This window comes from Carassius carassius, chromosome 1 (genome assembly GCF_963082965.1).
Source record: "Carassius carassius chromosome 1, fCarCar2.1, whole genome shotgun sequence".
NCBI classification, from domain to species: domain Eukaryota; kingdom Metazoa; phylum Chordata; class Actinopteri; order Cypriniformes; family Cyprinidae; genus Carassius; species Carassius carassius.
In genome coordinates, this window is record NC_081755.1 from 13,979,156 (window position 1) to 14,005,658 (window position 26,503).

The 26,503-nt window shown below is 39.5% G+C and overlaps 1 protein-coding gene and 1 long non-coding RNA gene across 8 annotated transcripts in view; one reads left to right on the top strand and one right to left on the bottom strand.

The window, feature by feature from the left end:
- LOC132154352 (uncharacterized) overlaps positions 1–10,831 on the top strand; it is a 72,213-nt gene extending 61,382 nt beyond the window's left edge. For all 3 annotated transcript variants that reach the window (XR_009437156.1, XR_009437160.1, XR_009437159.1), the window contains exon 3: positions 10,716–10,831. This is a non-coding gene — a long non-coding RNA (uncharacterized LOC132154352). The remainder of the gene's footprint in view (positions 1–10,715) is intronic.
- Positions 1–26,503, bottom strand: part of LOC132147032 (zinc finger protein 271-like) — a 220,253-nt gene that overhangs the window by 83,013 nt on the left and 110,737 nt on the right. For 4 of the 5 annotated variants that reach the window (XR_009434901.1, XR_009434902.1, XR_009434903.1 and 1 more), the window contains exon 1: positions 10,687–11,175. The exons of the other annotated variant lie outside the window; for it this stretch is intronic. Coding sequence is in view for 1 of the 4 variants with exons in the window: in XM_059557069.1 (XP_059413052.1) it covers positions 10,687–10,915 (229 nt within the window). In the remaining 3 variants the exon portion in view is untranslated. Of the gene's footprint in view, positions 1–10,686; positions 11,176–26,503 lie in introns of those variants that run through there. 5 annotated transcript variants of the gene reach the window in all.

Consider the following 26,503-nt stretch of genomic DNA (forward strand, 5'->3'; position numbering starts at 1 on the left):
TATAAAAGTCAATCATTTACATAAAAGTTTTAGAGCATTTATCAAGTAGAATTTTTCAAGTTTGTTGGAACATAAATGTAAACTTAAATATACATTTAAATAAATACAATTTTAAAAATAAAAATCTGAAAAATATAAAAAAATAAATATATAAAAAATAAATAACAGTAGTGCTGCAAACACACTAGCAACCAGCAACATTTGTGTTTGGTATAAATGACACAGAACATCTAAAGTGCATTCTAATTTCAAACTTACATCGCAGTCTGTTCATTATTAAAATAAAGTACAGTCAACCAAACATTTAAAAGGTTACACTGGTCAGTTTAAATAGACCGTATACCGGTCCTTGCTGTTATGCCAAGGACGTTTCTGCTCATGTGAAGAGGATGATCTTTATCGTCTAGTTTACATTAAATAAATAAAAAATATTATAGTTTAACATTCAGATACATTGCGAATATGGAAACATTTGGATATGTGCAGAACGAGACGTGAGCAATAACCTCCAAATACATCTAGTCAAACCCGCGCCCGCTCGTCCTCGTATGGATCGGATCATTTTTCAGATCAGCAAAAAAAAAAAAAAAAAAAGGCCAAGACAAATAAACATACGTTTTGTCTTTTTTTATTAACATTAAATTATTAAATTAAAATATATGAAATCAACTTGAAGTGCACATAATATCTTCTTTTTAACACAATAGCCCGACTTCTCATCTTCTAGTGTGCTGTGATGAAGTGAGCAGTTATCGTCACAGAGCTTTCCGTCCCCCTGGACGTCCACCCGTCTGTCGTGAGCGCAACAGAGGATGCTCGGGATAGTTCATCCACAACTGTTTTCTTCTCCTGTTCATAAAGATCTGGCACAGAATACAAAATGCGCGGGGCGTTCAAGCTCCTCCGTTCCTCCGTTCGCCATTACCACTGAGTGTGGACTAAACATGCGCAACTTTTTTTTTCATAAATCAATCCGCGGGTCACGTGTGTGCCGAACCGAAGATATTGATCCGAACGGATCATGGATCAATGATGATCCGTTGCACCACTACTATAGTGTGTCATTTGAAAACATTGCAGATGCGTTTTAAAATACAACAAAGAAACCATTTAAAGAGGCGCATTCAGCGGTCTTCCTTGACGGGAAACAGTCAACAAAGCAAAAATAATCTCCACCGTATGGCGCGCTCTCTTCATTTTATCAAATGATCATAATCACATCTATTCATTTTACAGTCCTGCTACTAGCATTTTATTCATACTAAAACCCCTTTAATTCAGATGAGAAAGCTTTTTTCCAAGTGGCTATTGCACATAATAATAATACCACTGCAGATGCATTTTGCAGCATTAAGGTTATTAATTGATCATTAATTTAAACGACGATCGATCATGGAAATTATCAAATATTGACATCCCTAAATACAAATGAGTTGGATGGAAAATTGGTTATTGTCTGCATCAAACCATGCCTCCGAACAAATGTGATTCACGGTTCTGGGCAGCTCCAGGACAGCTGTCTCTCCGAGCACGCTGCTGTCTGTGAGCGGGGCGGAGTAACGTCAGAGACAGTTTACTTTGGTAACGTCACGCTGCAGTGTTTGTTAGAGCTGCCAACTTCTCCACCCCATTTACAGAGTGAAATTCTCTGACTACCTTTATCTCCCAGGACTGCTGTTGAATCTTCCAAAAGTTTTGGCTTGGGGTGTGCTTCACATGCAGTGGCAGCAGCAGCACTTTCCACCGCACCAATAACACGGGGCTGCCCGCCGACGTGCCTGACTTTAAATCTGCACTACTAAACACGGCTATCGGCCAATGCCGATATATAAAATTGTTTTTTACAAATAACGGCCCGATATATCGGTCGACCTCTATATGTGACCATTTTCCAGCACTTCCTGGACATTGCAGTGACCAACAGCTTCATTTTACACAAAGAGCTGTGTGCCATCTACCATGATAAGCTCATGACATGGCAAATATTTCAGGAGCTGCTAGCTGCTCCGCTCTATGGTGTTTTCCCCTGGAAGGCCGGCTGAGAGAGAGATGAGATCATCTGCCTGTTCCTGTGAGTGATACTCAATACCTTTCACAGAGTTGCATACGATGCAAAAGGAGCAATCAATGGAAGTGCCAGGAATGTGATGTGGGACTATGCTTGCAGTTAGACAGAAACTGCTTCAGAGAGCACCACATTTAAAAGACTGGATTGAAGGATCCAAAAACACCTGGAGAACTGGAAATGGCTCCTGATCGAAAAAACTGTGCAATCCACCTTGCACTTGAAGATACCACATTTTATTATAATTTTATACTCAAAAAAAACAAAATGAGTGAAACGGCCAATTTTAGCTATAGGTTCTAAAGGGTTTACCCTTAAAGACCTAGAACATTTTTGGGGCGCCTGACACATCTGCACTTTTCTTTGTTTTTCAGACCTATCTAGCAGTCAGCATCAAGTGCCATATATCATTATAAACAGGAGGACTTACAGTTTAAGTTTAACTAATTTAAAGTCTCAATTTTACTTTTGTTCTCAAAGAATGAATGAAATTACAGAATTTTAAGAAAAATGCAAGCAACAGTTGGGTGTTTTTTACTGTGTACTCAAACAGAAACTCCTAAAGTTTGGATATTTTTCTTTAGAAAGTTGTGTTTGGGTGTTTTACACTTCCAAACAAAATTTTGTTTAGATATACCATTCCCCAAGCAAATTACCGCCATTTATTACAATATTGTTATCTGCGCTTTTAAGTAAAAAAAACAGGCCTATTTTGAAAACTAACAATAGAGATGTGTCCAAAAACATTTTAATGAGTAAAGAAAATGGAAAGAGTGTTATTGGATAACGAAACCAAACAACAAAAAGTTTTTTTCTTCTTCTGAGAAATATATTTTCAATCCGAGTATGAACAATAAACACAAACTATGCAGTAGTGTTGGGCGATATGGTCATTTTTCTAATCGTCATATCGTCAGCCCGTGAGATCGACGATACACGATATTATCGCGCATGGGTGGAGCAAGAGAGAGACTCTTTGTTCTTGTCATAGCAGAACTATTTGGTGTTTTAAACCGCGCAGGTGCGAGAGAGAGAGAGCCTATGGGCTCACCGAAAATAAAAAATAAAAAATTACTTTCAAACATACTGACTGACTTACTAACGTTAAATATAAAAATACTGTATTTAAAACAGCTAGTTCATACATAGTCGGACGCAATTGTCATATCGCACGTCCGCATCTGCGCAGGGAAGTTATCAGTCTAAATGTTCTGCAAAATCAGTCAACGGTGAAAATCAATAGCAGATTTCATTTAAAGTCCAACAGTTAAACACTAATATTGGGCATAAACGAACATTTAAATATAAAGTATTTAAAACAGGTAAGTTGATATATTTGTAGTAAAGTTGAATTGAACTGATGCATCAGTCATACAGAGCTCCGGACCGCGCGCCTCATGACGAGTCTGATGCACCGTCACAGAAACAAGAATGAGATGCATTCTAACATAACGGTGGCATTAAACTCAGTTAGTGAGGGCTTGTTTAATATATTGCACATACAGTATATAGGCCGTTTAGATTACTTGTTAAAGTGCAATGAAATACCTTATATCTGCAGACGATGTACGTCTGTTTGTGGATGGAGACTTTGTAACGGCCAAAACTATGTATTTTGCATCCATCACATTATAGTGCGGTGTGCATGAAAATAATAACAAGGCGGCAGATTGAACTTATTATCCATAGTGGTTCTCACGTAGTCCTTCTACGTCATCACCACATAGTGTTTTATAAGTTAAGTGATCAGTCTTTAAGAAAAGGACTACGTGAGAACCATTCACTATGGATGATAAATTCGCTCTGCCGCCTTGTTAATTATTTTGTCTTTACTTTATTTCTGACGCCAAGAAAGAGTTAATCTCTCAGAAGAGCGCGTTGCCGTATACCAGCCATTAAATGTGTGGGACACCAACTCGACATTTTCTATCACTTTCATTTCATGGATTTAACGAATTATCCGAGTCAAAGCATTACAACTTCACCGACCACATGCTGTAATCCTCCTGCGCGTGCGAGGTGTGTGTGTGAAATGCGGGCAGTGAAATTAAGTGAAATAGCTGGGCAGTTTGAAAGCCGAATTATAATAAGCAGCCCAATAAAAATAAAAATAATAGTTATTATTATTATAATCTAATACATTAATAGGAAAATGAGCCTTATATCGTCTTGATTATCGACAGAGAATTCTGCTTATGTCGATATCTCTGACGATCGTCGATACACGATACTATCGTCTATCGGCACAACCCTACTATGCAGTACATAGTAAATACAATTGCACAAATTGTCTTCAACGATACACTGCAAAAACAGAGCAAATAATTCACAAACTACACAAAATGAGTGAGAAATAATCAGAGGTGCACCAGAAAAAAATACTGCAAACAATCTATTTGAACTATATATTTATATAATTATTTAATCATTATATACATATTATAAATTATCTATCTGGTGCCTGTAATCTGCGTCAGAAACGATTTAACCGTGACATCACCTAGCGATCTACTGTAGAAATCCCAGTGCTTTATCAGATATGTACCACTGTTTCATCCTTGGTTTTGATTTGATTTATGTCAAAGTTCTCTGTCGTGTGTTTTTTTGTGCTTTTTCAGAGAGTTTTCTCATGCAATTGTGTTAATTTGTGTTTGTATCCATGCACTCCCGACAGACTTCACTTTCACTTTGTGTTCGTTAATATTTCAAAAGCAATATGTTAAGTAGTAGTTCAAGTGACTACTTATTGGTTAAATATGGTACAGTTTGAACCAATCTGGGCTCGGGGGTGGGACTACGCGTCAACAATCATTTCTGTTTGGCTCAGAGGAACGAAAGCATTGGTTTCTTCTGACGAATCAGTGTTGTCAAAATGTGATGACGTAATCACGTGCACTACGGCGCCTCTGAATATCCAAATGAGATAAATCTCCGAAATGTGGAGAATCTCTGCTTTACATCACTTTTTAAAGCATTCAGATTGGATTAGCGGTTTAAAGTTATTAAAAATTAAAAAACAACAGTTATTTCTAGCCGCAGGCCGCTGTCTCGGTCTTTGAGGGTTAATATACACGTTTGACAGGCATTTAATCAGACATTTATTATTTTATATAAAGGAGGAAGTCATGGCCTAGTGGTTAGAAAGTTTAACTCCTAACCCTAGGGTTGTGGGTTCAAGTCTCAGACTGGCAATACTACGACTGAGGTGCCCTTGAGCAAGGCACCGAACTCCCAAATGATCCCCGGGCGCCGGAGAATAAATGGCTGCCCGCTTGTCCAGGTGTGTGTTCACTGCTGTGTGTAGGGTTGGGTACCGAAACCCAGTACCAATATGGCACCGATACCTATGGAACCGGTATGCACCAAACCAAATCAGCGCGCAGATTTCAGTGCCTCATTTCTGTGCCTCTTAAATGCCTGAGCGGTCGATTTAAATATTTGTCTTGGTTCTCCGACATGTACACACGAAGCATGGGCGTCACTAGGCTTTTTTAGCGGGGCTTCATAAACTGTACACAAATTCACGATCACCTCAGATTCTGACCGCTTAAATGTTATATGAAAACAGCGACAGACCTGTCTCCTCCTCGTCTTTCAGCGCTCTTCAATCAGCAGACCACACGGAGCAGCGCGAGCGGACTCAAACACAAACAGAGGACACAAGGTGTGTGTTTATCGACAGATTGTTATATCTGTATCTGTATCTGTGCAGTTGTTTGTCATAAATACAGTTTACAAAAGGTCACGCAGGAGCAATCGGTTTCTCATCTACTTTAAAGTTTTCGCTCCGTTCACCGATCATCAAACCACAGCTGTTTCCATCAGCGAAAATCTAGCCCTCAACACATATGAATGCATACTTGAATTATATTCAGTTTAAATATTCTAATATTATAGTAGTTTACGTACTTTATGCATAGGCCATATGCACCGTTCATATGGGACACGTCCCAGCCAGGATTTTAATAATGCCTAAAATATCCAGTTTTGGGCAATTTGTACTGTGCAGGTTGATTTGTTGTGTAACATTCATGAGAGTTATAAAGAGCAGAGCAAACGGCTCCTTATGCTTTCAAATCACTTTCACATGTTTCTTCGTTCGTTTGACTTGAAGCATTGTGGCGCACTTTTTTGGGGGGGGGGTTTGTGCGCAGCGACGCTTCAAATCAATTGAACAAACAAACACGTGTGCATATTTGCATCACTTTGATCATTCCCTCTAGATCTCACCTTATCACACACAGCCCCACGATTGGTCGATTATATACAATACCTGCATGTTATTGGTCAAACTGCTCTGGATGTTTTAGGCAATATTAAAATCCTGGCCGGGGCGTGTCCCGTATGAATGGCGCATATGGCCACCCTATACTACTGTGCAAAAGTCTTAGTCTTAGGCTGTCTGTTGTCAGACAACAATGCATTCAACAATCTCACTAGATTATTATTAAAATTAATGGCAAAATGAATGTTTGGAAATGTAAACTGATAATTCCTACTGACACTACAGCAAAAGATTTAAATAACTGGCTTAAAACCCTTTTTTGGGGTGAAAATATTAATGTGTTTAAGACTGTAGGCTACTGTACAAATGACATTGTTGCTACTTTATAAATAATGAGCATACAGTCATTCACTTCATCAACTGATTAAAGACAGTGACAGACCGCCCTCATTTTAACTAAATATCAGAGTGATTGACAGATACTGTAGAAACGTTATGTGTGGTGTTCTATTAAACAATGACCCAGATCATGAAATACATTTATTTGTCTTTGAGTAAGGGAAGATTGGGAAATTAGAGTATCCAAGGAGCGTGTGAATGCTATAGATTTATTTGAAATATTTTTAATGTTCTTTAATGTTATCCTTTTTAGAATTTTATTTATTTATTTATTTTTATAGAAGTATGGGTTCAGGCACCGTTTAGTCACCGGAACCATTTTAAAAGTATCGAAATGCCACCGGTATCGAATAAAACCCAATCAATACCCAGACCTAGCTACGTGTGCACTTTGGATGGGTTAAATGCAGAGCACTAATTCTGAGTATGGGTCACCACACGGCTGTATGTCACTTTCACTAATATGTATTTTAAATAATTTTAAAAGGCTATTGTTTACTGTCTATTTTTATTACCCCAAAAATTGAATTATAAATAGAGGGCCCTATGGAATCCATTAAGTTTTTTTTTTTTCAAATTAATTTACATTTAATCATTTAGCAGTATATGAAAGACAAGAAAAGTGATAAAATTCAGTTAAAATTTTTATATACTTATTAAATAAAATAATCCAAAAGCATGTCTGAGTAATTAAGTTATACAGTTTTATTTTTACCAAATTCTGTTGTCCATTGCATTTCTGCATTCCATTTTAATGGTTTCTTAATTTTTATAATCAAAAGCATCTCAAATTAATAGATTTTCTTTAAAAAAAAAAAAAAGATACACGTGAATCTCAAATTAGAAAGTCATGAAAAGATTAATTTATTTCAGTAATTAAACTCAAATTGTGAAACGTGTGTATTAAATTCAATATAAACAGACTGAAGTAGTTTAACTTCAGGTAATTGTGATGATTTTGGCTTACATTTAACAAAAACCCACCAATTCAATGTCAGGGACATTTACCCATCTATAGCCCTAACATCACCTGTCCAGACTGTGGATGTAGAGAGGCTATTCTCACCCCTGAAATTGGTATTTTTAAATTTGTTAAAATGTTGCTTATTTAGAGTTAAATATTTGTGAGAGATCCATGTATTGTATTCCATTACAGGTGGAAACAGCTTTAAGGAACAGACTGAAGGACCAACATTTAGACGCATGCTGCAAGGTGGATGTGGATGGGCCCCATCAGGATGAAATAGACTATTGAGAGTGAGGAGTTGTCGTCATAGTACAGAGCCCCTCCCCTCGAGATCACAGTCTCCGCCATGTTGGCAGGACACCGGCGGCGAAACATGATTGTTTACGTGTGGTGTTAACTCTGTAGTAGAGGAGGTTCTTGCATTTCCACACTGTTTTACCATGACTGGAAGTTACTGCTGTGTTAAAAACTGCTCCAGTACCTCACATGATACATATGGAACACATAGGAACAATGGAACACAGTTTTTTAGGTTACACCAAGCACAAAACAGTGGTATTTGGAGAAGCTCTCAGGCATCCAAAATATCAACCCATACGAGCTCCCTTCAGCGGAATGGCACAGAGACCTGGACCATTTACCTCCGTGCACATATATGGACATTGTGAATTATCTAGTTTATGGTGTAAGTTACTACACAATGCAGGAGTTTAAAAGCCACAAGTCTTTGGAAAGTTGTGAGTCTTTCTGCTGTGGCTGGGTCCATCTACAAGCCTCCAGGTGGTGAAAACAGCGTTGTACTGGCCAGGGTAAGTTTCTTCACATGCGTTTTAGCGTGTTGTAATTACACTGCATCTAGCAGACACTTCTTGACCAAAATGAAAACGTAATTAACTGCGACTGTTTCGTAAACACTAAATTGTAACAAGATGTTCAATGTACACAAACCTTTCCAACATGTTTTGATGTAGGCTAAAGCGGTGTATGTTTAGTTATAATTAGATTTTAGCTCAATGACACATATTGTACCAGGTTTTTGTGTTGGGGGCTGCACAGTGGACAAACCAGTTGTGGGTTGGCTAGGGTAGTTAAATGTGTGATTGCAAGATGTAAATGTCCTGGTTAGATTAAAGCCATTAACAACGTGAATGCAAGGTGACTTACACCGTAAACAAGATAATTCACAATGTCCATATATGTGCACGGAGGTAAATGGTTCAGGTCTCTGTGCCATTCCGCTGAAGGGAGCTCGTATGGGTCGAATTTTTTAAGATGCCTGTAAGGTCCCCTTTCTTTCGCCTTATCTTTTTGCATTGCTTTACTTTCTTCCTTCTCTTTCTTTTATTCGTAGATCTGTCTCTGTTCCGCCGACATAATAAATGTGCAAAAATTAAAGAGCTCTGAAGTGTTTAGTCACGCCTCTGTGAAGTTCTTAAGGCGTTGCCCCTGGCAACCGATAGTGTCTCCTACCATCATGGCCGACCGACTCAGACCACTATACAGTAAAAGAAATGGACACAGCAACCCCGTTGGATTCAACGGAGACAAGTGAATTAGAAGCACGCACTTCCTGGGGGTCGATCGTACTGCGCAGACTCAAACTGAGCTTGATGAGGTAGATGTCACGTGAGCAACCTGTAAATCTTCTAATCGCTGTGCCAAGAGAAATCTGAATCACCCACCGAATCTTGCAGAGAAGGTGAGCGTGAACAGGAGCAAATTTTGGTAAGTGTTCTGATTAATTATCTTCCTTGACTTCATGTCTCCATGCCCCCCCGATAGCCTCATAGACAGTAAAAGATTGTCTGCGAGCTTCTCCTCCTGTCCATACGGTAATTTATCTACTGTGCGACAGAGAGTCGCAGGTTATGACGCAATCATTAGCCTATTTTTTACAAAAACTGCTTCTACGGGACCATAAGATAAGATACATAGGTAATGGAGCCTTTTATATATTTTTGTGTTTCTTCAGAAATAATTAATGGACAAATGGAGTCTTTAAACGCCTCAGATGTTAAGTTATTCGCTGTCAAAGTGACGCCAAAATGAATGGTTGTCAATGGAATGCTAACACCAGGTGGGGTTCCGCTAGCCAATGGCGGCACCCAGTGGTGCTTCAATAAAATATGAAACCCTGCCCCCCTGCTCAGACCCCTCCCAAATCAACCCTAATCAACATGTGACTCCTCACTCTCAATAGAAATCTTGTAAAAAGGTTCTACATTGTTAATAAAAAGAGAATTTAAATGTTCATCTGCGGGCTTTGATATTTGCAGATAATATTGTGATACCTTTGACATTTCAAATATACTTTGGTATTGATGATGTTTACATGTAAAATAAATTGCAATAGCTTTCTTTTACCATCTAGCCTGACAGTGATCGTTGTTTCATAAATAAATAGGAAAAAAAAAAATCACAAACCGTTTCTTTGTATTCATCTTCAATTTAACATTTATTGTCAATATTGGGCTTGCGGTTCATGTGGTTAGAGGGTTGCATCGGGTCTGGGCTCCCGCGGGACCCATGCAAATCTCGCGGGAGCGGCCGGTTTTACCTTTGCTGCGGGCGGGAGTGGGCAGTCAGAATATTTCGCGGGAGACCCGCGGGGAACGGTGGTGTGTAGTAGAACTGGAGTGCAAAATGCATTTTATTTTGAGTATTCCCGCCAGAGCATGCGAGCGGAGTCGTATTTCCTTAAGAGAGATGAGCGCCTTTGTGAAGATTCAGCTCCTCATGCTCAACCCAGTCCATAATCTAAGCGTTTATGTGCATTTCATCTTGTATGTGGTTTACACATGCTTTATAATCTATTTGTATTTTGTAAAGATCTACGCACATTTCAGCTCGTGTGTTTGTGTGCATTTGTGTTTTAATGAGCCTGTTTTGAATATTCTATTGCACAACAATGGCAGCTATTTTCACATATATATATATATATATATATATATATATATATATATATATTATGACCAATTTTGACCCAGGAAAAACCCTATCATTAAAGATGAATGAAGAATAAACACCAACCTCCTTGTTCCTCGTGTTTTAATCTCAAGGATTCTTTTTCCTCGTGTTTTATTTTGCAGGTTTCTGGATCTTCGTGTTTTATTCTCAACCTTTCTGGTTCCTCGTCTTTTATTGTGCAGGTTTCTGGTTCCTCGTGTTTTATTGTGCTGGTTTCTGGTTCCTCATGTTTTATTGTGCTGGTTTCTGGTTTTCTCGTGTTCTCTTCTCTCTCCTCTTTAACAAACTCCATCTTCACAGCAGCAGATCTCAGTTCAGATGATAAACTCCTCCAGATATTTTTGCTCGCTTCAAAACTCAGTCACGATTGTTAGGATGAGAATATTACAGGTATTTACTGAACTGATTCAAAATCTGTATTTTTCTCTCTCTTAGAAACATGTCTAACTGTTTGTATGAAGGCAGCACACCGACATAACAACAACAGAGAGCGCGGTGAAACTGAACTTCTTCCTCTGAGGTTTAATGATGTTTGTCAAACAAACGAATGTGTTTAGCGCCTCCCGCTGGACTGGAGCGAAGCGACGAGAGTAGTGATGTGTGCTTCTGACAATTGGACTGTTAATTTTACATCGGAATACACTACCTGTTACCCAGCCAACATTTCCATGTGGGCCCCATGTGGGTTTTCGATGGGCTGTCAGTTGGGCCCTGCATGGGCAACCCAAATGGGACCCGTACATTTTTGTCCATCGGCTCCACTTGGGCCCCGTGTGTGTTAACCCATAGGGGCCCATGATGGTTCCATAGTGGGCTCCAAGTGGGGCCTATGTGGGTGTTCATTAGAGGGGCCCACATGGGTCCCAAATGGGTTCTAATAACTGGGGCCAATGTGGGCCACATACAAATCTGCACAGTATCTTATTACAGCTTGTGAGTGGTTAGATGTTGAGTGTTACTTGAGTGTTTCCTTTGGAGCTAATGTTAATTGATGTGAGCTTAATACTCTTATCTGGAAAAAAAAATGCAATCTTTTATATGGTTACATTTTATTTTGTTGGTCCCCTTAATCAATCGATTATAAGTAACTCTGGCACTACATGCCAACTAACTCTCATTAGAGTATTAGTAAGCTCAAGAATGGTAGGATGTAGTTTGGTAGAATAAGCTGACGTACTTGCAAAGACACTTATAGTCAGTTTATCTGTTGGTTGACCATCAAAATAAAGTGTTAGCATAGATTTACAGTAGCAGACGTAGTAATACTCCAATGACCGCTAGTTGATATAGTTGCAGAGTTACTAAACAGCTGTCTAAGGGGTACCATCAAAATAATCAAACTGATATTAAAATAAAAATAGTTCAAAGCAAATGTGTCATATTACAAATTCATCTGATCTGATATCTGATCTTATGGCGGTTTGAGAGAAAACATTTTTTTTTTTCAATTATTATTATTATTACTACTACTTATAAGTGGTCTTTGACCGCTTTAAGTAAAGTAGCATCAGAAAAATGGCAAGATATGAGACTTATAATACATTATAACTATGAGAAATATAATCCATTGTAAAAGTGAATGCAACGTGTTCATTGTGTTATAATCATACTCTTAAAAGCTATAACCACAAATAAGTAAATATATTAAACCTGTTCTTATGAATATTCATGAGATGATCCAACATATTATAAGTTGTATTATAATGCATTCCTTATAATGCTTTAAGAATACCCTTATAATGTATAATATGGGCTTCATAGAAAGTGTTAATACAAATATACTTGAACAGAACAGGATGAAATGGTATTATTCCTGGGTCTGTGCAGACTTCTCAGCTTCATACCTAAAAAACAGTAAAGAAAGAAAAACAGAGAAGGCAATTATTTTAAAATACTACTAAAACATTTACAAAAGCATTAAAAAGCATGAGGGGTTATAATTAAAGGGACAATAAGTAACTTTTTTAGGTATTTTATTATCTAAAATCAATATTTGTATTCATAAATATGCCCTCAATGGTGTACAAATACCTATGCCAATGTTTAAACTAATCCTCGTAAATGAAGAATTTATTATCTTTATATACATGGGACGGGTAGGTCGACGGAGGCTTCCATGTAGTTCCGCCATCTTGCATAACTATAATAGCAGAGAGGGACAAAAAGTACTAAGCCAACGCGTTTCCACAACGCGTTTTCGGTCAGAGCCAGAAACGCAGGTGCAGAGCAGTGAGAGGCGCTTGAAACTGCACCGGCAAGTTTAAAAGTCTGGATTGCATTCTTATTATGGACCATACATATGCCGCACCACAGGAGAAGAAAACATCGTCGCCAAAACGAAGTGCTATTAGAAGACATCCTGTCAAAGCTTTTTGGTACATATCGCCTACCGTAGATGCAACGCGCATTTGAAAAAGCGAGGCGCTGGAGAGCAAAATTAGTTTGAATGCAACATACAATTTCACCACTAGATGGGAGTAATTCCTACTTACAGTCCCTTTAAATTGTGCCAGCACTTCATATTTTTGACCAAGTTATACTACTAAAGGTAATATGAACAAGTTAGAAGTGACACTATTCAGTTTAGAAATGAAATTTTAAAAGTACTATTATTTATATAACACAAGTTACTGCTTCACACCAACAGCTTTATTCACGATTCATCTTTTATTTTTCAGAGCTGAACTTTAACACAGAATTACCAAAATATTAACCATATTTAATCAATGAACATACATATAGCCTACAAGTAAAATCATAGATAACACATTTTGCCAGTGGAAATTTGGCTTAATTGATAAAACAAACGAGACGACATCAAGTGTTTTAAAGTTCACCTACCTGTACCTATTTAACATACTCGTACAACTTTTAGGTCTTCATGGGTCTCCCTATTGATCTGCTAGTGCCACTGTGGGAGGAAAATACTAGTTTACTGGGAAAGTGAGCAAGTAAAAGGACTATACGACGAGTCTCCCCTCTGGTCTGACAGCCACGCTGCGAGAGGAAAAGGCCAGTTAGCACTGCTTGACAGAGTTAGCTCACACTATGTTTATAAAAATAATGTAGCTTTATATCTAGCAAACATCATCAGAATAAAAGGTATAAAGTTAAAGTTAACTTACCACACTCTTGTGGGCTTTCATCTTCACAATAAATCTGTCATGGTGTCATGCCATCGCACGGGGAGATGTTTGTTAACACCTAAAAATGACTAACACCTAAAATGCAACTCATACATATACACAGAGAATTACACTGGATGGACATTAATAAATCAGACATTATTTTAGTTTATCCCAATTTGATACTTTACTACATGTTAGGTGTGGATAAATTTATTATTCATGCAACAATGCTTATTACTGTAATAAGATTCATTAAAAAGCATTGCTATATGGATTATAAGAACTTGCTCTCATGAGTGTTTTTATCAGGATTTTTGTAAAAGGTTCACTACCAAACAGAATGAAATAGCATAGCATTCTTCATGACCAGAATTTGCATATTTCATTCTGTAACCTATACATTTTATGCTCTCCAACAAAGACACTTATAATATCTTGATCTGGCAACACGACGGAGATGCAGCTCTCTATCAAGGCCCGTTCGGTGACCAAATAAAGTAACTGTCGTTAAAACACCTGGAGTCATCTCGTTTGTTTTATCAATTAAGCCGTGCTAACCAGCATTTCCCTCCCACAGTGGAGCTGACTGACCGGCTGGACCATCGTGAGGCAGACGGGAAATGTTTTGTGATGACCTCCGGAGGACGCATCCTTGTAAATGAGACACAGCTGATATCTGTTCCCTAATTAAGCACATTAACTCTTCAAACTTTTATATTTACACCATTCATTTTCCACTGGCACATCCGACACGTTTGCCCACAAAGATAGCATTTTTAATCTATTATGAAGCAGACGTGCCTGTATGCGCTCACATCAAAAGCGTTTTTATCGAAGTGAAAACGCTATATGGGCGTTTGCGTTACACGCAGAAACATTCAGAAGCATTGAAACTTGTTTTAAGCCTCTGTCCAATGAATTTATAAATAAAACATTCTACGTTTGCTAAGTAAACTGCCAACATTTTAATTTTTATACAACGTTAGTGTTAACCCTTCAGCTACGACAGTTCAATCCCGACTGGCTTCGTTAAGTTTCGTTAGTGACTCTGCCATTACTTTTCAAATATTTAAAAAAAATATGTACATCCAATTATATAACAGCAGCAGTAATTCGGCTAATATAAAGTGAAATATAATTATCTTACCTTGATAGTTTAGAGAGTTTATCCATTGACACGCAGGCGCAGACCGTGTTGAAGCGGAGAGTAGCAACCGTTTTTTTTTTTGAATGAGAAGGGGCGGGAAGACACGCACGTCAATCATCGCATGACTCAATGACCGCATAACACAAGTGCTTTTAGATTATAAGAAGAAAAAACCCTTTGAGATACTTATAAATAAAATAAAATAGGATTATTCATAAAATAAATAATCTTGTATTGTTACATTATGATATAACCTTAAATGATATAAAACATGAAATGCATACAATTAAATCAATTTAATTGTAATGTAGCTACTCATAACTGAATAGAAATAAATAATCTGCAAAAAAAAAAAAAAATACATTTATATAACTATAAATATATCCTAATATAGCCCAAATGTGGCCAAATGTAGGAAAAACGTTAAAACAGAAATAATAAAGATGTAAGCTTCATCTCTCATTCAAACTCGCTCGCTCCCGCTCTCGCAGTAGCGTGCTGAACTGTCAAGTAATGTTCGTTTGGCTGCCTGGAGCTCGAGGATATAGAGCCATCAACTTTTTTTGAGCAAGCATTGATTTTGCGTGACACAGTCTCAATTTGCGGGACGCATGAATTGGGCTTCAAACGCTGTGCGCGCACGCGCTACGCGGGACGGGTGGTCACCCTATATACAGACATAATAACAACAAAACTTTGTGAACTTTGTTGTGGAAATTCCAATTCAATAACAATTTGTAGAGAGAATGAAAAACCAAACAGAGTTTTGTCTTTGTATTGCTTTAATTCTCTGCAGAGAATGATCTGGTTTACACACAACATCTGAGTCTGTGTGCAAATAACACAGACGCACAGCCCACTTTTTATAGAATGTAAAAGATACATTGAAGGACAGACTAGGGCCTTTGAGCCAATCATGTTGCTCAGTGCACATCACCCCATAACACATGCACATTAAATCGTAGATGCCCGTTAACTCTTAAAAACTGCCCATCCCTGGTACACAGTTTCCCCTCAAATGTTGTTTTTCAACCTAAAGCAGTTATGTGCACAAGTTACATAAAATAACTCAATGTCCCTATGGACTATATATACTACCTTATTCATTGTATGTTTAAAAAGATACTTAAATTAGATTAATGCAATCAATGCCAAATTAACAAAACTAAACATTTCCATAACAACTTATAAAATAAAGATAACCAACTACGTGTGCTGTCTGCAGGCTTTGTCTGCACTGATTTTCATTTACAAACACGTCATTAAAATGAACTGTAACTCAATGAATACTCAACGAAGAGACATGATATAAATATCTATAGAAAGCCTGACATGTCTACTTTTAAACTAAACAAGTGCTGCCAAAAAAATATGGAATGATATTCCGGACATTATTCAAAAGGAATTGCAAATTGTATTTGCAATTACGTTTTCAATTTGTGGACGCATAAAATGTGACATAATCCAAACACAAATGCAAATCGCGCATTACCATTTGCATTTTCGTTTAAGCGAACGCACAGTCTCTGCCACATTTAAAATGGAAATGCAAATTCCGTTTGAAATTGTGTTTCCCATATCTTAGGAGCTATGAGCCTGTCATTTTTAAATAGCAATATTAATTACCACATTTGCTTGTTCACTCTCTCTGCACTGCGCATGTAAACTGCCAAAACTCAAATAGAATCGCAATTCCTTTTGCATTTGAATTTCCGACATCTACACGGAAACATGTCAATCAAGTGACAGGGGTGGGGCCATTTTATTGGGTGTGTTTGCATTGGGAAGTTACGTCACTCACAGTCGACGATACTAAACAATTATTAATAGACGATTTTGTGGAATGTTTTGAAAAAAGGCCATAAGCAATTTGGTTTTGGACAGGTTAAATGAGTTTGTGGCCTTGATGTACAGCATCATCAGTAATGATGTCAATCTAATGCCGTGTTTCCACTGAAATTACCCGGAACAATTGTACCAGGAACCTTTTTTCCCCCGCCCACAGATTTCAGAATAAACGCTATCGTTAACTCATATTTACCATAGTAAAAACATGGTACATACCACATTTTACTAGTTAGACTTTTTCCAAAGACTTTTTCCAAACTATAATTCCTGACTAAATGTATAATCAAGTGAAATATTGTGAAGTTTCGATAACAATATACAATTCTATACCATTCAAAAGCTTGATGTAAATAATATAAATGTAACAAATAGAAAAAAAAAAGAAAAAATATACTCAGCTCTTTTCAACATTAATAATAATAATAATTATTATTATTATAACAATACATGTTTTTTGTAGAAAATAAGGTTGTTAAAAGGATTTCTGAAGGATTGTGTGACTGGAGTAATGATGCAAAATATTCAGTTTGAAAGTCAGCTGTGATTGTTCCTAATAAACTTTTTAATTGCACTCGCCAGTGGATATTAAATCATGTTGTGGAATAATTAAATATATTCTAAATAAACTTGTTTTATGGTGTCTCCTTTATCTATACACCTTTTACCTATTTATTTATTATTCTCAGGTAGGTAAGGAAAGTCGACTCTGGACAAAACTAGAAGCATTACAAAAGTACTTACAACTTGCTCAGCAGACTTCCCTGTGGTCAGTTCTTACTTACGGCTCTTAAATTACTACTCTTGCAGACCATAACTTGTCAATAATAAAATACAAGTTTTATTAAAGTTATCAAAAGTTGTATCAAAGTACAATAGTAAAGTTGCAAAATCAAGGTATAATCAGCTGGTATCAGGTGTCGAGGGATACTGTGCTTGTACAGTATCCATCCGTCGAGTCTCTCTCTCAGTCTTTTATACACAGACGTCGAACGCTGGTTCTTCTGATGTCATCACCTGGAGTGCTGCCAACTCCTCTGCCGAGGCTTTCAGTTGTTTACTTCGCATTGCTTTAGCCCTTTTCCTCTTCTTTTTCCTCTTAACCGTCTGTGAAATACACCTTAACTACTATATTGTCCATTTATCATAAAAACTATTTCTAATACATAGGTGTTTCTACTCTAAATCAGTCATTTAAAGTTGCATTTCATGCAAGTAAGCAGTTTTCTTAATGTTAGTGAAGTTACACAATACATTTTCCATATAGTATTAATCACAGGGCTACATATTTGTACTTAAGCAAAAGCATTATTACTACTCAGGTTATAGTATATCTGTTTATAGCAAATTAAGCATTAATCAAGACAGTACAATTGCAAAATCATCATTTCCATTAACAAACTACAAACTTAAATTTATATAGATTTATTTTGTCTTCACATTCTTTCTTGGAACTCCTCCCTCACAGTGGCACAACTGACTGAAATGGAGTTAATTGGTATTAACTAAAGTTCGGGGCTGGAGCACGCCCAAACAATCACCTGACTTCCTAGAACCTCCATATATACCAGGCCACGTCACACCGCACTGCTAGTCTCGTTCTCTCGAACCCACCCTTCCCTCCCTTCTCATCCATTTAGTCAACCTTCTCCCTCATTTTATCTCTATAAGGTTGTATAGGGGGGGTCCTCATTGTCTGGCCTAAATATACGCTAGAGACGGTACCCCCACCCTGAGTCTCTCTGAGCCCTCAATTCAAGACGCCCTGATCAACCTGACCTTCATCCCATTCCCTCGACCCCTTCATCCTCTTTCTACTCTTCCCCAGTTCCTTAGTTGTTTGTGGCGTGGTCCTAGCTTGTGAAATGCTCATTATGCACCGTATTATGCTGGCATTTGTCTTCTCAGGTGTAAATCACAATGATATTCATGATAGTTGCCACCTACTTGCATATGACTTTTACCAACAAAAAGTTTCTTAGAAAATTTAAATCAATATATTGTTTTCTGTAAGTGAGTAAACAAGATGATTTTCACATAATTTACAAAGAAAAATTCTAGGCTACAAGCTCCAGTTTTCAAAAGTCCCGGGAACCAATGTTCTGTATGTGTTTTATTGCCTTGTTCAAGTGATTTAACATTTGTAGTTTATCACTAACCACGCATAACATTTTTTTTCTCAAAAACACAATCATGTACACAGATGCTGCTCACATATTATTATAGCCAAGTTTGTGCTGATTACATTGAAATTAGCCATTTAGATGTGTACAAGAAACTGAAAAAAGCACAAATGTCAGGGCATGACAAAACTTCTCCAGGCCTCAAAAATACCCTTAGACTCCAGAGGGTTAATAATTAATAATAATTAATAATTCATTACATTAATATAGCGCTTTTCTAGGCACTCAAAGCGCTTACATTGTCGGGGTATCTCCTCATTCACCACCGGTGTGCAGCATCCACCTGGATGATGTGACGGCAGCCATATTGCACCAGAACGCCCACCACATACCAGCTTACTGGTGGAGAGGAGACAGAGTGATGAAGCCAGTCAGCGGTTATGGGGATTGTTAGGAGGCCATGATGGTCGGAGGTCAATGGGCGAATTTAGCCAGGATGCCGAGGTCACACCTCTACTCTTTTCAAAAAACATTCTGGGATTTTACTGACCACAGAGAGTCAGGACCTCGGTTTAACGCCTCATCCAATGGACGGTGCTTGTTGACAGTATAGTGTCCCCATCACTATACTGGGGCGCTAGGACCCACACAGACCACAGGGTGAGCACCCCCTGCTGGCCTCCCTAGCACCTCTTCCAGCAGCAACCTAGTTTTCCCAGGAGGTCTCCCATCCAGTTACTGACCAGGCTCAGCCCTGCTTAGCTTCAGTGGGAAATCGGTCTTGGGCTCCAGCGTGATATGGCTGCCGGCCTTCCATAATGCTTCAAATCTGTTCTCAAGATGTATAGGGGGTGGTAGAATACCAGTATTTCCAAGCCTTGTCATAGTCGAATATGGGGTAGAGAAAGCTAAAGCAGCAATATGAGAAACTCGTGACAATCTGATGTCTCGTGTTCCTTTGGGTCTCGCTCCCTGTTTGTGCCATTGATTATTGTGGCAATCAGTTTCGGCTTGTTCCTCTACACCTGGTATAAACTGTTGAGATTCAGAAGATTCATGGGACTCACCAGCTGTATGCTGAGGGGGTCCATGACGACGGTCTGCTGAGTGTTCCGCCTGTTTTGGAAGTCCAGCAAGTAAGTTTGTTGCAAGAATCACAATCCTTTGTAGAAGTTTGCAGAAGTTCATGCAACAAGTAGATCCAACAGGAGGCATTTTCTCTCTCTTCTGTTTGAATGTAGGCAGTTGTTATCCCGTCTCTGGAATGTAAGCTGCTGGCAGTGGGAGGCAAATTTTTCTTTTTGTAGTATTATTCCAGTCTCAAAGAGTTTTTAGTTTTAGTGTTTGTGCCAAAAATCTGTTGCTTAAGCACTGTGCTGATCTGCTGAAGTAAAAATCTTAGAAAAATCTGAGAAAAGTACAGAAATAAGAAGCAAAGTGCAGAGCAGTAAGCTATAACGTCCGAACAGTAGTGAAGCACACCATATTCTGTAGCATTGTGTTGATTTGACAGATTCCCTTTAAGTTACCCTAAAGAAAAGTCTTTCCAAGAAGAAATGCTGTGCTTACTTCCACTTGTTAGCCAAACAAGAGGAGGACATTCTGAATACATTTCTGGCATTTCTTGAAATGATGAAAAACAATCTCTGTTCGTCACGTCTAGCAAATGTGTGCATGGATGGCATCCTTAGCATGCAAGGAAAGGAGAAGGGGCTTTTTGGGCTCATGAAAAAAGGGGAAGAAATACAAAACTTTATCAGTTTCCACTGCCTCATTCATCAGGAGTCATTGGTATCAAAACTGAGAAATAATACATTCCATAATGTGATGCAAACACATTTTCGTGTGGCAAACTACTTAATCTCAGAGCGCTCATTGAGAACTGTGACAGGGTATGATGATTTACTGATGTACAGTGAAGTGAGATGGTTGTCCCGTGGAAAAATGCTTGAACAGTTTCTGAGCCACCTCCCTGAGATTTGCACTTTCCTTGACAGCAAAGGAAAATGGGAGCCAGAGCTGGAGTACCCATGCTAGACCCATGCTGACTTGTCATCTTTCAATCCAACTATCAATCTGCTCTGCCATACTTAGCATTCAGCTGTAGAAAGTAAAATGGTAGAACTGCAGACAAAAGACAATTCCAAATTGTAACTCAGATCAGGTGTTGGTCACTTCTGTACAACATAATAATTTTCTCCTAAAAATGTTTTGCTGGGTCTCAAGAGGTTAATCATGTTTCCTTTCGGGAACCTTGTTTTTTTTTTTCTTACGTTCGCTTTCTCCAGGGCGATTTGGATTCCTGATTGGCATACTCTGTCAATCATCAGCATGATCATCACTCTATGATGATAAAAGGTTGCACCTGAAAGAAAAGGTAAGACATGCTCTGGACTTCTCTGAGTGGAACCTGTCCTGTATGGTCTTGGCTAATGTGATGCAGCTCAGTTTCAGGGTCTTGGCAATCTTCTTATAGCCTACATTATGTAGAGCAACAATAATTAAGAGTTAATTTGCAATGAGGTGCCATGTTGGACTTCCAGTGACCAGTATGAGAGAGTGATTTAACACACCTGCTCCCCATTCACACCTTAGACCTTGCAACACTAACGAGCACTGTTGGTTACTCTGAAACTGTAATCAAATGACTAAATCTTGATTACTCCTTTTAAAAGTAATCATGTTACTGTTATGATTACATTATATCAAAATTAATTAGTAATTGGTTACATTACTTGTTACGTTACTTTTTTTCTCCATGAAATTTATGAAATCCCAGCATAGGCTACACGTTCCTAATAAATATTTGTTATTACAGCATTAACATTCACAGGTGGGCTTCTTTCTCATCTGCTCGGCTGTGGTGGTCCTCTGCTCCGCCCTGTTGAGCTTCTGTCCCGTTTGCTCAGCTGTGGTGGTCCTCTATGCCACCCTGGTGAGCTTCTGTCCCGTCTGCTCGGCTGTGGTGGTCCTCTGCTCCTCCCTGGTGGGCGTCTGTCCTGTCTGCTCAGCTGTGGTGGTCCTCTACGCCACCCTGGTGGACTCCATTTCTGTCTGACCGTGCTGCCATGAATGTCAAGAGCGGCTCAACGGTGTTTAATTTACCCGCAGCAACAGTTCTCCGTTGAAATACACGCAATAGGCTTAACCTTACAAAACACCGGCAAAAGTACTTACCATTTATGTAACTGGGAAATAGATATTTAAATTATTTACTAATAAACTAGTGTTTTCTGAGTCTGTGTCACTAGGATGAAGTTGCCTGTCTCGCCATCTCCTCATTAGAAGCGCCTTTAAAGAGAAGTGCAAGGGTTAGGATTATAAGGAGAGAGTTTGTTTTTGATTTGTTTTATTTCGTTAATTAGTCATTTAAAGCTTTCTATAAATATATTTATAATGTCTGTTTAGCATGTTTTCAATGAGTCTCGGTTCAGTTGTATACTACTGTTAAAGACAGAAAACGTTTCGTTGATATTGTACACACAAATAAAACTACACTGCATGAAAAGAGCTGTATACGGACAAATACGGGATGGGAAATCTCTGCTTAACTGTAGGTTTGCCAGAACATAAAAACTGTGTTTGCTAAATAAGTTTATTAATATAATTTAATTAGTCTATTTAAGAAACTTAGCATCATTCAAATTAACTGAAATTCAATTGACACAATTACCATTTTAATATGTGAAAATTATGTCTCTGACTTTGTTTAATGTAGTCTAGAGGAATGCAACAAATGTTATTTCAGAATATATATTTCCAACACTTTGAAAACATGTCTCCAACTGCCCTATGTCAGTATGTTGTGCACGTATCTCTCAATGCAGCATTCATTGTATAAAAGAAGCAGTTCAAATGAGACATTGTTTCAAAAACATCATGTAACACATTTTGCTAGCTAGGATGTTGATAAATTCAGTACCATATTCAGAAGTGAAATTTAAAGTGGAGGATGAACCCAAACGCAGACAGATGTCACAGCAACACGGTTTATTATACAAAACCCACAAGTGGGCAAAACAAGGGCAAGACTGACGAGAGATAAACTGGACTAACACTTGACAAACTACACTATAACAAAAACAGGATCACACAACTACTTAGATAAGACTTACTCACTGACAGATCTCACACAGGTTGACACGCAATGTAGACAGTATTTGACAATATCAGACAATGATTGACAATCTTAAACAACGTGACAATACTTAAACAATGAACCCACCATAAAAGAGAAACACAAGGTTATAAAGGGAGGCTACTAATGAACACAACAGGTGGAACAGGTAAATCAATAAAGACAAAACTAGGGTAACAAGGGGGGCGGGGCAAGGAAACGAGACAACGCAAGCACAAAACACGGGTCTGTCATGATCCTGCCTCAAGACTAGAGAAAAATCAGGACATGAAGGCAGAATCATGACAGAACCCCTCCCTTAAGGAGCGGCTTCCAGACGCTCCTCAAGGGAACATCAAACACGGGACACGACTGACTGGGACAAAGACACAAACCAACAAGACATGACAAATAACACTAAGGGCAAACATGAAAAAACAATCACAGGGTTAGGGTGCAAAATCAAAAACAATAAACAAGGCAGAGGAGGTGGGGGAAGTACAAAGTTCTTAGAGGGCAGTCCAGGGTGGATGGGAGGACTGGGGGTCTTGGGTCTCCGGGACGAGGACCGAGGACTGGGAATCCGGGGAAACTTGGCTGTAGACACATGAGGGGATGACTTGGGGGAAACAGTAGGCAGCTTGACAGGGGAGACAGGAGGTAACACAACAGGAGACAAGACAGGGGATACTTTGGGTGACTGTGGAGCAGAAACAAGAATAGAACCCCCCCCCCCCCATCTCTGAATCGGGGAGATCATCGTCTGCAGCAGACTGGGGTACTGCGTTCCCGGCAGCTGACAGGGGTATGGCGCTCACGGCAGCTGACTGGGGTTCGGCGCTCACGGCAGCTGACTGGGGTTCGGCGCTCACAGACTCAGGACTGGACATGACGGGGACTTCAAGAATCTTGACAAGACGAGACAAGTAATCGGACAGGGTCCTGGCAGCAATGGCCACAGGCATCTCCTGACGAGCCGAGACAGACTGCAACACTGCTTCTGCTGCAGTGTCGGCCGCGGCTCTCTCAGCGCTGACAACTGCGGGCTCGGGAACCGCGCTTGCAGTAGCGGGCTCTGGGACAGCGCTTGCAGTAGCGGGCTCTGGGACAGCGCTTGCAGTAGCGGGCTCTGGGACAGCGCTTGCAGTAGCGGGCTCTGGGACAGCGCTTGCAGTAGCGGGCTCTGGGACAGCGCTTGCAGTAGCGGGCTCTGGGACTGGCAGAGATGAAGGGCGAGAGGCTCCCTTTCTCCTCCTCTTCCTCTTTGGTCGCGGTGTGGAAGACAGAGCCGGACATGTGGCCGGTGGGTGAGGCTCAGCAGGATCTGTGACTTGCGTTGGACGGGCAGTCTCAGACAGCGCTGACTCAGCCGAGGATGACTCAGACGAAGAATCCCACGAAGTCCGTCTCCCTCGTTTGCCACGGAGACGACTGAAGCCTCAGGGGTGGAAGTGGAGCCAGCCTGATTCCCCTGGGTAACCACAGCCAGGACACGACCCTCCGGGATCACTGACAGCTTGGGTGATGGTGACGACAAGGTGGAACCCCGCGACTCCCTCAGCGACAAACAATCCACCATGTCACCAAACGAGCAGCAGAACAGCTTCTCGCGTTCTGCCAGGGGTGGAGGAGCGTTGAGACCCGCTATGAGGTAGCGGTTGAGGAGGATATCAGGTAGGAACAGCCTCCTCTCGTTCGCGACCCGAGCGTACTCTCTCAGGGACCGCTCTTCCTGGGGAGGAATTGGCAGCTTGCCATTCCTTGCATCGTCGATAGCCCGGTGCCACCATTGTGCAAGGTCGTCTGGGTTGTGCTCTACAAAGGAGGACATACTGTCTGCTGGGTTCCTTGCTGGTCGGTTCATTCTGTTATGTGGTGGAGTGGAGGATGAACCCAAATGCAGACAGATGTCACAGCAACACGGTTTATTATACAAAACAGGAAAACAAAACCCACGAGGGGGCAAAACAAGGGCAAGACTGACGAGAGATAAACTAGACTAACACTTGACAAACTACACTATAACAAAAACAGATTCACACAACTACTTAGACAAGACTTACAATAGACTTACTCACTGACAGATCTCACACAGGTTGACACGCAATGTAGACAGTATTTGACAATATCAGACAATGATTGACAATCTTAAACAACGTGACAATACTTAAACAATGAACCCACCAAAAAAAACAGAGAAACACACAAGGTTATAAAGGGAGGCTACTAATGAACACAACAGGTGGAACAGGTAAATCAATAAAGACAAAACTAGGGTAACAAGGGGGGCGGGGCAAGGAAACGAGACAACGCAAGCACATGGCCCAAAGACAAGGCCATGTGCTTGTACACAAAACACGGGTCTGTCATGATCCTGCCTCAAGACTAGAGAAAAATCAGGACATGAAGCAGAATCATGACACATGTGAATGCAAAACATGTTGGGTGATACAGACTGACAAACTCGGGTAAAAATATCTGCAGATACCTGTCAGCTACTGTACTTCTAGTCCAGAGGTGCCGAAACTAGGGCACGCAGGCCAAAGTTGGTCTTTTATAATATATCTGTGTCACATTTGACCCTGGGCCACAAAACATAAGTAAACTCATAAGTAGCACATGTAGGTTATATTTGGACTGTTACTCTTCACGCTTTATATGTTACCCTTGGGAGATATCATCAGGAAACATGGTGTTAGCTTTCACTGTTATGCTGATGATACTCAGCTCTATATTTCTTCCCGGCCCGGTGAAACACACCAATTTGAAAAACTAATGGATTGCATAGTCGATATAAAAAACTGGATGAGTAATTTCTTACTGCTAAATTCTGAAAAAACAGAAGTGTTAATTATAGGACCTAAAAACTATGCTTGTAATAACCTAGAACACTGTCTAGGACTTGATGGTTGCTCTGTCAATTCTTCGTCATCAGTTAGGAACCTAGGTGTGCTATTTGATCGCAATCTTTCCTTAGAAAGCCACGTTTCTAGCATTTGTAAAACTGCATTTTTCCATCTCAAAAATATATCTAATGTTATGTGGTGGTGCTTTAAATTACTGAATGTTAATTGTTCTATCTGAGATCGCAGGTGCAGTCATGAATGACATCATGGGAAACCCCGTATTTAAGCTGGTCCGGAATTGAGGCTGGTCTCTCTCGGTTCTCTCTGCTCTCGCTGCTCTAGCTGTCTCCACCCTTCTGATCAGTGACAGCTGGGGTTTCTTGCCTCATGGCGAGTGGTCCACGATCTTCGCCTCGACTGTTCCAGATCATGGACTGATTTGTTATTTGTTATTTTCAAGTCAGGTAGTAGGTATTTTCTTTGATCACTTTTATTATTTAGTTAACACAGCGTAGGAAAGCAGTGGCCCGGAAGACTCACTCTGTTTGTTGCTTTCTTCGGGAGCAGATAAGATCTTGCCTACAGAGTTAGATAGTCAGGTTTTCCTTTTTGCTGCCCTACCTGTACTATTAGTTTGATTTATTGTTTATTGTTGGTGCGCTCTCTCACTTGTT